Genomic DNA, 15,575 nt, shown 5'->3' on the forward strand with positions numbered 1-15,575 from the left:
GGGTCTCTCGATCGGAAACAACTGAGCTTAGTTGAAACTGGAGCTCCTCAATTTTTTGGGACTGTGCCTCAGCCTTCTCCTTTTCCAAGGCAAGGCGGTCCATCCTGCCTCTCCACTCTTCATCCTCGACCTTGACTATATCCATCCCGGCTCGGAGTTGGTCGATCCGATCAATATTCTGTTGGACCTGTGGGTTCTGACCATTAGTCACCATGTCTAGATCATCGCCATTAACTTCAAAGATTTTTACCTGTTCAACCAGGTCGACGTGTTCTTTCCGAGCCGCTTCCAACTCAGCTCAAAGGCTCTTAGCCTCTCCTTCACGCTGCTTGCTGAGAAGTTTGTACGTGTCACTTTTCTCAATAAGCTCTCTGACTTCATCTTCGAGTTGGTTCAGCTCATCCCGATACCGGAGGAAAGTTTCGTGGTAAAGCACCAAGGCCTACAAATACGAAGAAAAATATTAGGATTATCAATGAATTAGTTCAAGTACAAAAGGAGAAATTGAAATCAACAAGAGTTATCTTGATTTACCCGATTCAGCGCCTGTTGTGCTTCTTTGAACAGGCAGGGTGCATCTACCTCGTTCATTTTAGCCTAGTCTTCTTTGGTTACCATGCACTGGAGATAACTGGCCACCCCTACGGGGGCGAAAAGAACCCGGGGCATCCTCCAGAACGGTGATCAGAATGGACCGCTTCTGATCAGGATCCACACTCGGGGCAGGGAACCGGTTGATCAGTTTCGGGCTTGAGTTAGGCCTGCCTGCCCGTGAGGACGGACTTTTCCTTAATACCTCTAAGTTCTTCTTCCTCAAACTCATCCCTCAGCCGATAGAGAGAATCTGAAGCTAGTGCTCGGGCGCTGGTGTTTTCTTTCAACTTGCGCACCAGCCTTCTCCTTATTTTCTTTTTCTCCGAGCTCGGGGTACTTGGAGCCCTCTTTCTTTTCTTCTCTTCGGCCTGTCTCGAAGCAGGGGACTCGGCAGGTAAGTCCTCGCCACTTACTGGAGGTCTGAGCTCGACATCCTTATATAAGCCTGCAAAAAGAAGTAAAGGGAGTAAGAGCTTAATGTTAAAAGGAGAATCCTAATACAACCTACTTAGGAAAGAAGTCTCACCATGGGAACGGGCCTCCCAACGGCCCTCTGAGAGTTTGCGCCACGAGCGCTCAGAGTAGGGCATCTGAGAAACGATACCCTCGACCCACTCCTTGAGTCGAGGGACAGCATTTGGGACCCGAGCGATGGCTGCATCTCCACAAAGCACTAATAAAGAAAAGAGAAGTAAGTATAAAATCGACATTTGAAAGTAAGTTATACTTACGTGACGTATTCCACTTCTCGGGGAATGGCTTGAATTCAGCTAGGATCAAGTCTGAAGTCCTCACACGGACAAAACGGCCTTGCCAGCCCCGATCCCGGTCCTCATCAATACTTGAGAATAGGGCTTTACCGGCCCGGCGTACAAGCTTTATCAGTCCTCTCCTCCCCGGAAGATTCGAGGACTGTATAAGCAAAGAAGATGGTCGATGGTGAACGAGCATCCATCAATTCTATTCACAAAGAACCGGAGGAGGATCATGATTGTCCAGAGCGATGGATGACTCTGGCCCAGGCACACGGTGTACCTCCTACAGAAATCTAAAATGACCGGGTCTATCGAGCCCAATGTAAAGAGATAAGTATAAACATTTAGCTATCCCTCGACATAGGTGGCAATGGCTTCGTTGTGGTCGGGGACCACTATGTCTTTATCGGCCCAGTTGCACTCTTTTCAGATCGTAGGGAGGACCTCTTCGGTAATCGACAGATGTACCTCGAAATTTCCTCACACCGGCCTTGTATGGAGGAAGGCTTCTCAACCGTAAAATGGACGTTGACCGAGCATCCCCCGAGGATGAACATTTTCAAAGGGGGTACGGGTATTGGTTCATCGACGGTCGCGCACGGAGCGGTCTCCTCGGCCTCAGTAGCCGGCCGTGAAGAAGAAGGAGTTTCTTTTTGGGGATCGGTTTTGGGAGTCTTTGCCATTCCTTTAGAAAATGAAGATGGGGAAAATCTGAGAAAGATGAAGAAAGAAAGGGAGTTGAAAGTTTAGACTTGTTGGCTTGAGAATAAGGTGGGTAAATATTCTTGCAAAGGACCTCGAGTAACCGGGGTAAAAGTACTAAAGAGTATTGAAATCCTGAAGGTACTAGGGTAGAAGGTTTGATGCAAAGTAAAAATGAACAACTAAGGGGGTATTTATAATAGTTCTGCAGCGTTTCACATCCAGGGACGGCCGACCGGCGGCTGACATGCATTTAATGCCATTATGACTTGACTGATGAGACGTTTCGGATGTTTAGTCGTTTCTGTCACGATGTGTCGAAGTAAGAATCAGAAGCTCATGTCGTTTCTCGTCGTTTACTCTCCGAAAAGCGAGAGGACTATCTGTATACGGGTGAAAGCGAGCTCATGGCATATCCCGGCCTCCGACAAAATAAGCCATGCTCGAGATATGGTGGCAAGGGACCGAAATCGGGTCAAAGTCCCACCGAACTAAAATCTGGAGGCATGACGTCTATCCTCAAGAATATCGAGGCCATGATCCCGGAATCGGTCTTGACCTTAAACGACTTCGAAGAACATTGTGAGACAATTCAGCATAGCCAACAGAAAGCCGAAATATTCGTGACCGGCCAAATATCATGGCGGGAATATCGGCACGTATCGATAAGGAACCGGCAATCAGTGAATCAGAAGATTTTTTATCTTTTATAGAGTTGTACCTAAAATATGACTCTCATACTATATAAAGGGGGTGTGATAGTTGATGAAGTGCATGGTAACACTCACTCAAAAATAATATATTATTATTTTCTCTGTCTTTAGCTCTTGATCTTTTTCAACAGTTTACTGCTTGTGGCTAGCCCGGCTCGAGAGTGGCTATTTCACTAAGGCTGAAACTATTCAACTCGTGTGGTTCGAATTTATTTTATCTTTATTTATTCAATAGTAACTTAATTTATCGTTTTATATCAAGTTAATTCGCGTATCCTTAAAACTATTTATAAATTTAATTGTTATCCAATTTTGAGAGTAAACACGGTGAGTTTCTGAATAGTGTAAATTTTAGTTTTAAAAATTAAGAAATGGATGTTTGATTTACACCATGATCTCGGTGTATTTTCTTAGTACGTTATTCTGCTCTTCCTTTTAAGATTGGAGGAGTACACGTGTGTATGACAATAAAGATACGTATGACAAATAAAAAATAAGAATGTAAAAGAGGATATTCCATGTTAGATCTTTAGAATGTTAGATCTACCTAAAGATGATTCCATCACACAGAGTTCATTATCTTTCAAAAGAGTACATCCGAAGTACAATCAAACCCAACCTTAATAGCTTGTTTGGCATGGTGAAAAAATTAGCTTAATTTAAAAAATGTTTTAATTTTTAAAAGTGTTTTCCGAAAAATTACTTTTTGAGAGAAGCAGTTTGTGTTGGGCTAATCAATCTGAAAAATACTTTTGAACAATAATTTGTGTTTGACTAAGCTTTTCAAAAAGTGTAAGTATCAAATTACGAATAAGGACATGAATAGATTTACTTAATAGTTAATGTTATAAGTAAATAAATAATCTCAATTTTTTTTATTAAAGACAATAATTAAATATTTTTATTTTATTTAAGTAGAATATGAAAATAAAATTAAAAAGTACTTTAATTCTTTTAAGATGATTTAAATATATTAAAAAATTATTCAACAAATATAAAAACAGTCACTCCTGAAGTCACTATATATTAGAAGTTATTATAAAATAAGAAAAAATACTTATACATTAATATCCTAAGTATTTGATCTAAAATAAGGAAGGTTATGTTGGTTTATACTATATTTTCTTAAGGGTATTTTTGGTAAGAAGAAAAATCAAAAGTGTTTTTGCTTCCGCTTCTAGGGAGTAGTTATTTTTTTATGTTTCTCTTTATGTTTTTTCCCAAAAGTACTTTTTCTACCAAAACATTTGGTCAGACACCTTAAATTGGGGGAAAAAGTTATTTTGAGAAAAAAATAATTTTGGCCTTTGGAGAAGCTCGGTGAAACAGGCTATTAATAGGGTGAAATTCAAAAATAGCCAGATATACGAGTGATAATTGAAAAATAGTCACAGTTTCAAAAGTAATCGAAATTTAGCCACTTTTCATGTAAAGATAAATCTAAACGAAAACACTGTTCAAAATCCGAAAAATATTTCAGCATAATATACTGGAGTTCGAATTTTTTACATGTGAACTTCCACCATAATATACAGGAGTTCTAGTACATTATGCAGGAACTCCATTATATTATGATGGAGTTCCAGTACAAATATACTGGAACTCCATCATAATATACTGGAGTTCCAGCATAATATACTGGTCCAGTATAATATGCTGGAAGTTCATACACAGGTGCTTCAATCTCCAGTATATTATGCTGGAATTTTTCGTGTGCTGGAGTTCCAGCATAATATGCTGGAAGTTCATACATAGGTGCACCAATCTCCAGTATATTAGGCTGGAACTTTTCGTGTTGCAGCAAAATGATGACTATTTTTTAATGACTTTGCAAACGTTGGCTATTTTTTAATTATCCGAAAACTAGCTAGCCCGTATTACTTTTACCTATTAATAAAATGTAACAACTACTACACTAGTGATATTGTTCGCTTTGAACTTAAACCAGTATAACAATAAAATGCATGCTTCCTTCAGTGACGGAACTCAGTACAATGAGGGGGACTGAATTCTCTTGGTCGAAAATACCGTACAAATAGGGTAAACATGATATTTTCTTTATATGTGAGATAATGTTGAATCCCCTTTAACATAAAAAAGTTCAAATGCAATAGTAAAGGGAGTTCAAATCCCAACCGTGAAACCCTAGAATTATTTTTACTCCCATTTATAAATTTTGATTTAGCCACTACCTTCCTTGTATACCTAACATCTTTTTTTGTATTTTGGCGTTACGAGATTCATTTAAGATATTACACAAAGACAAAATTTCTGCAGCATTATGCATTATTTGTTCAACCAAAGAGTGCCATACAAAAGCCATACCGGCCTCTTTCTGATTCCAACTGATCGTGAGGACAATTTTATGTGGTAATAGCGACTCAGAAGAGGAAAATGTATAAAGAGTAGTATGGGGGAAAGGCCGTACTTGATCTTGGTACATTGTATACAATGTGGGCGTTTGGACATAAGAATTGTAAAATTTAGAAAAAAAGTGGGAAAAAAATTTAAGTGAAAATGGTATTTAAAAACTAGAGTTATGTTTGGACACGAATAAAATTTTGGGTTGTTTTTGAAGCTTTGTGTGTGGTCTGAGTGAAAATTTTGAAAAACTACTTTTTGAAGTTTTTTAAATTTTTGAAAAATTCCAAAATCCATATTCAAGTGAAAATTTAAAAATTTATAGTCAAACAATGATTTCGGATAAAAGTGAAAAAATTTCGGAGAAAAGTAAAATATTTGTTATGTCCAAACGAGCTCAATATTGTCAATCCTAAGTAGTAACTAGGTCCACAGTTCATTGCACCCACCCACATAGCACTAGCAGATTGAGAAAGTAAATTTGTTCTGTATTATCCATATCCTTCTTTCTTCATACTTGGTTATCCATATCCTAATCTCTTTTTAATTAAAGTTATCGAATTTACTAGTAACTGATTCCTATACGTTGCTTCGATCTAGGTGGAAAGTACACTGCTAGTTATTAAGGTGTTCCTCCCTTGATTGTGAGTAATTTTTATGACACTTTTTATTTTGAAGTTATAACAATATGACATTATTAATTTATTCCTAAACAACTTTCACCACTATCAATAATTCAAACTCGTTAACTATTCAAGTATAAGACATCTTTGTGATTTTTTCTTAATCAAACAAACTTTCAGCTACTAATTTGACATTCATTTTTCCATCACTGATATAGCATAAATGTCAAATTATCTTAACCTTACTGTACAATTATGTATCACAGAGATACTATTGGTTGAAGCAGCCATTCCTTTTGTCTAATCATTTTTGGGGGATAGGGTGAAGGAATCTTTTTTTTTTTTTTTTGGGGGGGGGGGGGGGGGTGGTATTGGATTCGGAAAATTCTACTTAAATAGCGAAGAAGGGCTTAACTTGCACATCCAAGTGTTCATTACTACATGTAGCTCATGTAACGAAAACAAGAAATACAGCAAATATTTGTCTTAGAAAAATAATACCCTTCAGAAAGTTTAGATCGTTCCACATTTCTTTGTAATTCTATCATTGTAAACTTCATCAAGCAACTATGGTGGTCTTAACTAAACCTGGCATTGACCATTTCCCCATAGTAAAAAACTGCAAATCATCCTCATTCTGCAGTGGTGTTCCATTGATAGACCTCTCTAAACCTGACTCAAAAAACCTTATTGTTAAGGCCTGTGAAGAATTTGGATTCTTCAAAGTCATTAACCATAGCGTCCCTACGGAATTCATAACTAAACTTGAATCTGAAGCCATCAAATTCTTCTCCTCTCCCCTTTCTGAGAAACAAAAAGCTGGGCCAGCTGATCCTTTTGGCTATGGAAACAAGAAGATTGGACCCAATGGCGATGTTGGTTGGGTCGAATACATTCTCCTGTCAACTAACTCTGAATTCAACTACCACAAGTTTGCATCTATATTAGGTGTAAACCCAGAAACAATTCGGTAAAATATAATCCGTAGTAACAGAGCACATCATATATAATGGCTATATACATTTATCTCTTCTTAAATCTTTCATTGTTATTGCAGGGCTGCAGTAAATGATTATGTGTCAGCAGTGAAGAAAATGGCGTGTGAAATTCTTGAAATGTTAGCAGAAGGATTAAATATTCATCCTAGGAACGTTTTCAGTAAACTTCTAATGGACGAAAAGAGTGACTCTGTTTTCAGGCTCAATCACTATCCCCCTTGTCCTGAGATTCAACAATTCAGTGACAATAATTTGATTGGATTTGGAGAGCATACTGACCCACAAATCATATCAGTATTGAGATCCAACAACACTTCCGGACTTCAAATATTACTCAAAAATGGCCGCTGGATTTCTGTCCCACCTGATCCAAATACCTTCTTTGTAAATGTTGGTGACTCATTGCAGGTACACACAAGCACTAACCAATGTTGTTTTGGTCTTTTAGTAGCTTCTTCTTTAGTACAATATAAGTAACTGAAATGTATTTTGAGTGCAGGTGATGACTAATGGGAGGTTTAAGAGTGTAAGGCACAGGGTTTTGGCCAATAGTGTAAAATCAAGGCTATCAATGATATATTTTGGAGGGCCGCCATTGAGTGAAAAGATAGCACCTTTGGCATCACTAATGGAAGGGGAAGAAAGCTTATACGAAGAGTTTACGTGGTTTGAATACAAAAAATCTGCATACAAAACTAGACTGGCCGATAATAGGTTGGTCCTATTTGAGAAAATTGCAGCCAAATAATATTTTTCCTTATGTAAGACCCACCCTGTTGGTCTAAAGGTAGTTAATTGCATTTTCCATATATTGAAAACTTTCTTCTAAATTTTCTCTTTTATCTTCTCATTCTTCTTTTTGCTTTGTTTCATTCTCTCAAACTTCTGTAGTCTTGTGTTTATACGTAATAGAAGCTCAAGGCAATAATTATCAACAACCAGTACTCTTGAAACTACCAGTAATTTGTGCCAAAGATGAAACGTGTTCGTATCGTACGCATCCGAATTTGCTACGTTTAGTCTATCCAATATATAATGAAAAGGGACTATTTAAAAGAGGGAACTACACTATATACCCACAAAACTAAAATATTTACCTCTTTTAACCATTTTGAAAATAGTTACAATATCCACCAACCCCACCAATATTAATTACCCGACCTACTTATCATTCTTCCTCTAATTTTATAGTTAAAGCTGGCTTATATGTTCCTTGTTTTTTTTTCTCTCCATTTTCTCTTTCTTCCTTTTACTACATCAATTCATTTTCTCTTCATATTCTCCTAATAATAGCAATTCCTTTTATACTAACTACCTACTCAAGTCAAAATGATTACCCTTTTATACCCATTTTAAAAATAATTACAATACATACCTATTCCACCAAAATTAATTACTTGTCCATCTATCTTTGCCTAAAAAAAGGAGTTGTCATCACGGCCTTTTTAATAGAACTCGTATTCAACGGAAGTGATTAAGCCGAAGGCAAAATAACATATCTAAATTTTAGTATAATCGATGACGCACAAAATTGAGTTAATTAGATTATGTGACAATTGATATTATTTCAGTTTAATAATTAAATTAAAAAAAATCTTTTTTAAACTCTTTGCGTATAACTGTATACCCTGTTGGTATAACTATATACTATACTGGTATCATATGTTAGTTGGAACCTTTTTTGGTTGTATTAGCTACATTTAATTGGTACACTATTTGATTTTTCTTTAGTAATAGTAAAATAGTGCAGTATCTTAAATTTTTTAAATTTTTCTTTGTGCATGTGTATTATATAATTATTTTGATTTTTTCTTTATGAGTTTGTTTTATATAATAGTATTATAGTACAATATCTTGAAATATATTATTATATTAATATGCGGTACACTATTTTTTGATTTTTCTCTTTATGCAGATGTATTATGTAATAGTAGTATTGTAACGACCCGGACGGTCGTTTCGAGAGTTATAGCCCTGTTTTCCCCATTTCTGCTTCCTTTTATGCTTTTCAGCTATATTATGATATATCAAGTTAGTTGATTTGGGTCCGGGGTGGTTTCGGAGTAAATTGAGACACTTAGTCTCTAAAGTAGAAGCTTAAGTTGGAAAAGTCAATCGAATATTGACTTATATGTAAACGATATCGGATTTGAATTTTGATGGTTCTGTTAGCTCCGTTAGGTGATTTTGGGCTTAGTAGCGCGTTCGGAATGTGATTTGGAGGTCCGTAGTAGAATTAGGCTTGAATTGGCGAAAGTTGAAAATTTGACGATTTCGGTCGGCAGTGAAAATTTTGATATCGGGATCAGAATGGAATTTCGAAAGTTGGAATAGGTTTGTGGTATTATTTTTAGCTTGTGTGTAAAATTTGAGATCATTCGGATGTGGTTTAGCGGGTTTCAGCATCGTTGGTGGGATTTGAAAGTTTAGAAGTTCTTAGGCTTGAATCCGAGGGTAATTTGGTATTTTGATGTTGTTTTGAGTGATTCGAAAGCTCGTCTAAGTTCGTATGTTGATATATGACTTGTTGGTATGCTTGGTTGAGGTCCCGAGAGGCTCGGGGTGATTTCGGATGCTCAACGGAAAAAAGTTTTGGACTTAAGCGGCAGATATTTTTCTAGTATTTTGGTGTTTTCGCACCTGCGGTGAGAGGCCCGCAGGTGCGGCCCCGCAGAAGCGCTTAGGAAGTCGCAGATGCAGGCAATGTTGGGTTGGATTGGAATCGCAGGTGCGAGAAGGGGGACGCATCTGTGAGCCTGCAGATGCGAGGCTGAGACGCAAATGCGAAAGAGAGGAGTTTGGCTGTTTCCGCAGAAGCGGAGAGAAATGCGCAGGTACGAGACCTGGGACGCAGGTGCGGGGCCAGTGCGTTAAGTGAGTTTCCGCAGAAGTGGAGTTCCCAACCGCAGAAGCGGCTCCGCAGGTGCGGATATTGGATCGCAGGTGCGGTTTTGCTGGGCAGAAAGTATAAAAAGAGGACTTCATGATTTTTGCTCATTTCCACCATTTTTAACTCGGACTTTGGAGATTTTGGGGTGATTTTTGAAGGGGATTCAAGGGTTTTCACAGAGGTAAGTTGCTTGAGCTCTAATACTCCTAGCTATGGTGCTTTCCGGTTGATTTCTCATCTAATTAATGGGATTTTGAAGTAAAAATTGGGGGTTAGGGCTTGGGATTTTGGAGTGTAATTTGAGGATTTGAGGGACCAAATGATGTCGGATTTTGATGACGTTCGTATGGTTAGACTCATGAGTGAATGAGCTTTCGTGTTTTGTGACTTTTGTCGGATTTCGAGACGTGGGCTCGGGGAGTCGGATTTGAGTCGATTTCGGGTTTTGAGTCTAATTTAGTAGTTTTCTTGTGGAATTAATTCCTTTAGCATATAATAATGGTATTGTACTGGTTAGATTCGGGACACTCGGAGGCCGATTCGAGAGGCAAGGGTATTGCGGAGTAGAGATTCGCTCGGATTTTGATATGATATTATAGCACGTGAGTTGTACGTGTAGCACGTGAGTTGTCCGTGCAGATTATAGCACTTGGGCTGTAGGAGCCCCTCCGGAGTCTGAACACCCTCAGTGAGCGCAGGTATGTACTGAGTGCGAGTGCTGAGTGATTGTGAGGCTTGAGTGATTGTGAGGTTGGAGTGATTGGGAGGACTGAGTGATGTTAGCCCAGGAGGCACTACATGATTTCATCATCCATACTCATAGTTTCTTTGAGTCCTTGTTTGAGAACTGTTGAAAGATATTTCTGATTGTCTTACTTGAACTTGATTTAAACAAACTGATTTGACTTAAACTCTGGTTGCATAGCATGCCGCACTTTACTAAATTCTTGTGATATGAACGGTACTTGCATTTAGCTCGTCACTACTTCTCAGCCTTTATTTACTTTTGTTGCTTACTGAGTTGGTGTACTCACGTTACTCCCTGCATCTTGTGTGCAGATCCAGGTATTTTTGGTCACGGTAGCGGCTGTTGATATTCTTATAGCTGATCATTGGAGTTAGCAACATAGCTGCCCGGCGATCGCAGCCTTGTTTTCTTCTTCTTTATCTTCCCCTTAGTTGTATTTTGGATTTTTCCCAGACTATGTTAGTCTTATTGTTGTCGGACCAGTTTTTAGTAGTTGCTCATGACTCAGTGACACCTCGATGTTTGGGGCTTTTCATTCCGCATTTTTATTTTTGAGTTCAACCCTTGTTTCTTTTATGAAATTCTGCTATACAAGATGTCTTTTGGCATATCTTTGAATGAATTGTTGTAATATTGTGGGAGTCAGCTGGCCTAGTACCATCGATAGGTGCCATCACGACAGGTTTGAGTCTAGGGTCCTGACAAGTTGTTATCAGAGCCTAGGTTACATAGGTCTCACGAGTCATGAGCGGGTTTAGTAGAGTTTTGCGGATCGGTACAGAGATGTCTGTACTTATCTTCGAGAGACTACAAAACCTTTAGGAAATCTCACATTCTTGAATTCTTGTCGTGCGAATCTGTTGATTCTGGTAACTAAACTTCTGTTGTTTCATTCTCTCACAGATGGTGAGGACTCATACTACCGGTCAGGATGGACAGCTACCAGTACTACCAGCCAGGGCCGCGAGAGGCCGAGGTCACGGTAGAGGCCGCGGTAGTGGTAGAGGTATAGCCCGCACATCAGTTGGGGCAGTACCTGCAGACCCACCAGTTGCCCAGATCAGGATCAGATTCCAGTTTTTGATGCACCAGCTCAGGCACCACCTGTGCCTATTGTGATTCCAGGCCTTCACGAAACCCTAGCTTAGATTCTGACAGCGTGTACCGGCCTTCCTCAGGCGGTCTTTATCTCGATGGCCGTAGCCACTTCTTAGGCCGGGGGAGGCACTTAGACTCCCACCGCTCGCACACCCAAGCAGGTTGTTCAGGGACTCTAGACACCGGGGGCACCACCAGCCCAGCCGGTTGCAGCTGCTCGGCACTATGTGGTTCCTGCTATGCCTGAGGATGATCAGCATAGATTGGAGAGGTTTGGGAGACTCCAGCCTCCACCTTTCAGTGGAACATAAAGAGAGGATGCTCAGGACTTCTTGGACAGGTGTCGGAGGATACTCCGTACAGCTGGTATTCTGGAGACTTGTGGGGTCTCATTCACTACTTTTCAGTTTTCTGGGGCTGCAATCAGATGGTGGGAGATTTACGAGAGGCGTAGACCTGTTGGCGCAGCACCCCTTACTTGGCAGCAGTTCTCCGTAGTCTTTTTGGAGAAGTTTGTACCTCAGTCCCGCAGAGAGGAGCTACGCAGACAGTTTGAGCAGCTTCGTCAGGGTGATATGTCTGTGACGCAATATGAGATACGATTCTCGGAGTTGGCCCATCATGCTATCTGGTTGGTTCCCACATAAAGGGATAGGATCATGAGGTTTATAAATGGTCTCACTTTTCAGCTGCGGTTGCTTATGACCAGAGAGAGGGTGTCCGGTACTACTTTTGATGAGGTTGTCGACATTGCTCGGCAGATTGAGATGGTTCGCGGTCAGGAGAGGATTGAGAGGGAGGCCAAGAGGCCTCAAGGACTGGGAGGATTTAGTGGTGCTCCTTATGGGGGTCAGCTCCAGCACGGTAGAGGGCGTCCATTCAGGCATGCTCAGCCAGCCTGACCAGTTCACCGTGGTGCATCATCGAGCCATGGTTCTCACAGTTCTCATCAGGGCCACTCATCACTCAGTGCCCTTCCAGCCCAGAGTTCGTCTCGTACTCCATCAGTTCAGGGCTCCTCTATGCCAGGTTCTTCTACCAGTTATCCCGATGCTCGAGGCTCCCTTCAGTCCCCGCCACCAGCACCAGGGAATTGTTTTGAGTGTGGGGAGTTTGGGCATATGTGGAGTCAGTGTCCTCGTCGTCATGGAAGTTTATCTCATCAGAGGAGTCATCCTTCGACTTCAGCACCAGTTACTTCACCACCCGCCTAGTCAGCTCGGGGTGGAGGTCAGTCAGCTAGGGGTCGCCCTAGAGGGGAGGCAGATCAGGAGGTGGCCAGGCCCGTTTCTATGCCCTCCCTGCCAGACCAGATGTTATTACTTCAGATGTTGTGATTACAGGTATTGTCTCAATTTGTCATAGAGATGCCTCTATATTATTTGACCCTGGTTCCATTATTCATATATTCCTCGTATTTCGCTCATTTTCTGGATATGCCTCATGAGTCTCTAGTCTCATTTGTTCATGTATCTACTTCGGTAGGCGATACTATTGTTGTGGACCACGTGTATCGGTCATGTGTGGTGTCTATTGGGGGTCTGGAGACCCGAGTAGACCTTTTGCTGCTCAGTATGGTTGACTTTGATGTGATATTAGGTATGGATTGGTTATCTCCATGTCATGTTGTTCTAGATTGTCACGCAAAGATCATTACATTGGCGATGCCGGGATTTCTGAGGGTTGAGTGGAGCGGTTCTATAGATTATATACCTAGTAGGGTGATTTCATATTTGAAGGCTCGGTGTATGGTTGAGAAAGGTTGCCTATCTTATTTGGCGTTTGTGAGGGATGTTAGTGCAGAGACTCCTACCATTGATTCTGTTCCGGTGGTACGTGATTTTTCGGATGTGTTTCCTACAGACCTGCCAGGCATGCCGCCTGATAGGGATATTGACTTCGGTATTGATTTGGTGCTGGGCACTCAGCCCATTTCTATTCCACCGTATTGTATGGCACCGGCGGAGTTGAAGGAGTTAAAGAAACAGCTTCAGGAACTCCTTGATAAGGGGTTTATTCGGCCTAATGTGTCACCTTGGGGTGCACCAGTTCTATTTGTAAAGAAGAAGGATGGTTCCATGAGGATGTGCATTGATTACAGGCAGTTGAACAAGGTCACAGTCAAGAACAAGTATCATTTGCCTCGTATTGATTATTTATTTGACCAGCTTCACGGAGCAAGGGTGTTCTCCAAGATTGATTTGAGGTTCGAGTATCACCAGCTGAAGATTTGGGATTCAGATATTCTTAAGACAACTTTCAGGTGTGATGACCCAAAATGTTATCTTTAAATTTGATAATAAATTCTGTATTTTAAGGCCTCAAAAGGTACTATTTATCACTCATCGACTTGCGTGCACAGTCCGTACAATTTTTCAAAAAGTTTTTATATGAAAAATAGATTAAAATGTGAAATAGAGCTTTAAAACTCAACTGAGTTGACTTTGGTCAACTTTTGAGCAAACGGACTCAGATCAGTGTTTTGACAGTTTTGTAGGTCCGTATCATGATTTGGGACTTGGGCGTATGCCCGGAATCGAATTCCGAGGTCCCTAGCCCGAGATATGAAATTTTGATGAAACATTAAAAGTTTGAAAGCTTAATGATTTTTAAGAAGTTACTGATGTTGGATTTATTGACACCGGGTCCGTATTTTGGTTTCGAATCCCGGTATAGGTCCACTATAATATTTGTGACTTGTCTGCCGAAGTTGGTGAGAAACGGAGTTGATTTGACATGATTCGGACGTCCGGTTGTAAAAATATAAGTTTTAAAGTTTTCTTAAAAATTTCCTTTGATTTGGTGTTCAATTCGTAGTTCTAAGTGTTATTTTGGCGATTTGATCGCGCGAGCAAGTTCTATGATATTTTAGAACTTGTGTGCATGGTTGGTTTGGAGCTTCGAGGGCTCGGGTGAATTTCGGATGCTCAACGGGCCATTTTGGACTTAAGGAAGATGGCAGATTTCTGGTGTTTTGTTGTAGAAATTTTACTCATCGCGATCGCGTGAGGTCGTTCGCGATCGCATAAGGCAATCTGAGAGGCCATCCAAAGTTGTTCTTTGTGTTCGCAAATTTGAGGATGCGATCGCGTATGGGTGTGAAGTGGTGCTTCGCGAACGCGTGGACAAGGTCGCGTTCACGTAGAGTTAAAGAGGCTAAAGCTGAGCCGCGCGCTTTACTCATCGCGATCGCGTGAGGATGTTCGCGATCGCGTAAGTCTGTGAGTCAAAGCATCGCGTTCGCAAAGAGCAAAAAGCTGGGCAGCCAAAAATGTGCTTCGCGATCGCGAAGCATTGTACGCGATCGCATAAGGTAAAATCCGAGAAACAGAACTTAAGTTCTCGAAAATGGGATTCGTCCCATTTTCAACCATTTTTCATTTTTGAGCTCGGGTAAGGCGATTCTTGGGCAATTTTTACGGGAAAATATTGGGGTAAGTGTTACTTATCCTATATTGATTATATTTCATGATTCCATACTCATTTACATCATGAATCCGTGAATTTATGGAGGAAAAATCAGATTTTTATAAAATATTCCAAAAATGAAAATTTAAGTTTTGAAGGTCCATTTGACTTCGGAATTAGATAATTTTTGTATGGTTGAACTCGTAGCAGAACGGGTGTTCGAATTTTGTGAGTTTTTCTGGGATTTGAGATGTGGGTCCCACTGTCGAATATTTAAATGAATTTCGGATTTTTATCCGAAAAATTAGTAAATTCATATGGAATTAATTTCTATGATTCGTATTGAGTATATCGAATTGTTTGTGAATAGATTTGATGCTTTTAGATACAAATTCAAAGGAAAAAGTTGTGGTCGAGTAATTGATTGAAAATTTGCAAAGCGGGGTAAGTGTCGTGGTTAATCTTGACTTGAGAAAATAGAACCCTTAAATTATTTGCTATGTGAAATGCATGTGAACGACGTATAGACAGGGGGACGAGTGTCTATACGTCGTCAAATTAATTATTTGCATAATTATTTAAAAATCATAAATTGTTCTAAGATACTAATTAATTGTTATAATAATTATTTCTCTCCTATTCTTTGTCAAATATTAATCCTTGAATTCTTGCAATAATTGTTACA

The 15,575-nt window shown here is 40.0% G+C and overlaps 1 protein-coding gene across 1 annotated transcript; it reads left to right on the plus strand.

Moving 5' to 3' along the window:
- The first annotated feature begins 6,188 nt into the window (after positions 1–6,188).
- Positions 6,189–7,556, plus strand: LOC104093591 (gibberellin 2-beta-dioxygenase 1-like). Its single transcript, XM_070181447.1, has 3 exons — positions 6,189–6,718; positions 6,806–7,154; positions 7,246–7,556. The coding sequence occupies exons 1-3, from the start codon at positions 6,318–6,320 to the stop codon at positions 7,492–7,494; spliced, it is 999 nt and encodes a 332-aa protein (XP_070037548.1). The 5' UTR covers positions 6,189–6,317; the 3' UTR covers positions 7,495–7,556.
- The last annotated feature ends 8,019 nt before the right edge of the window (positions 7,557–15,575 follow it).

The sequence above is a fragment of the Nicotiana tomentosiformis genome, chromosome 7 (genome assembly GCF_000390325.3).
Source record: "Nicotiana tomentosiformis chromosome 7, ASM39032v3, whole genome shotgun sequence".
Taxonomy (NCBI): domain Eukaryota; kingdom Viridiplantae; phylum Streptophyta; class Magnoliopsida; order Solanales; family Solanaceae; genus Nicotiana; species Nicotiana tomentosiformis.

Coding starts and splice junctions, on each gene's coding strand:
- LOC104093591 (XM_070181447.1), top strand. CDS start 6,318: ATGGTGGTCTTAACTAAACCTGGCATTGACCATTTCCCCATAGTAAAA. Junction 6,719..6,805: donor GTAAACCCAGAAACAATTCG/GTAAAATATAAT, acceptor TTGTTATTGCAG/GGCTGCAGTAAATGATTATG. Junction 7,155..7,245: donor ATGTTGGTGACTCATTGCAG/GTACACACAAGC, acceptor TTTTGAGTGCAG/GTGATGACTAATGGGAGGTT.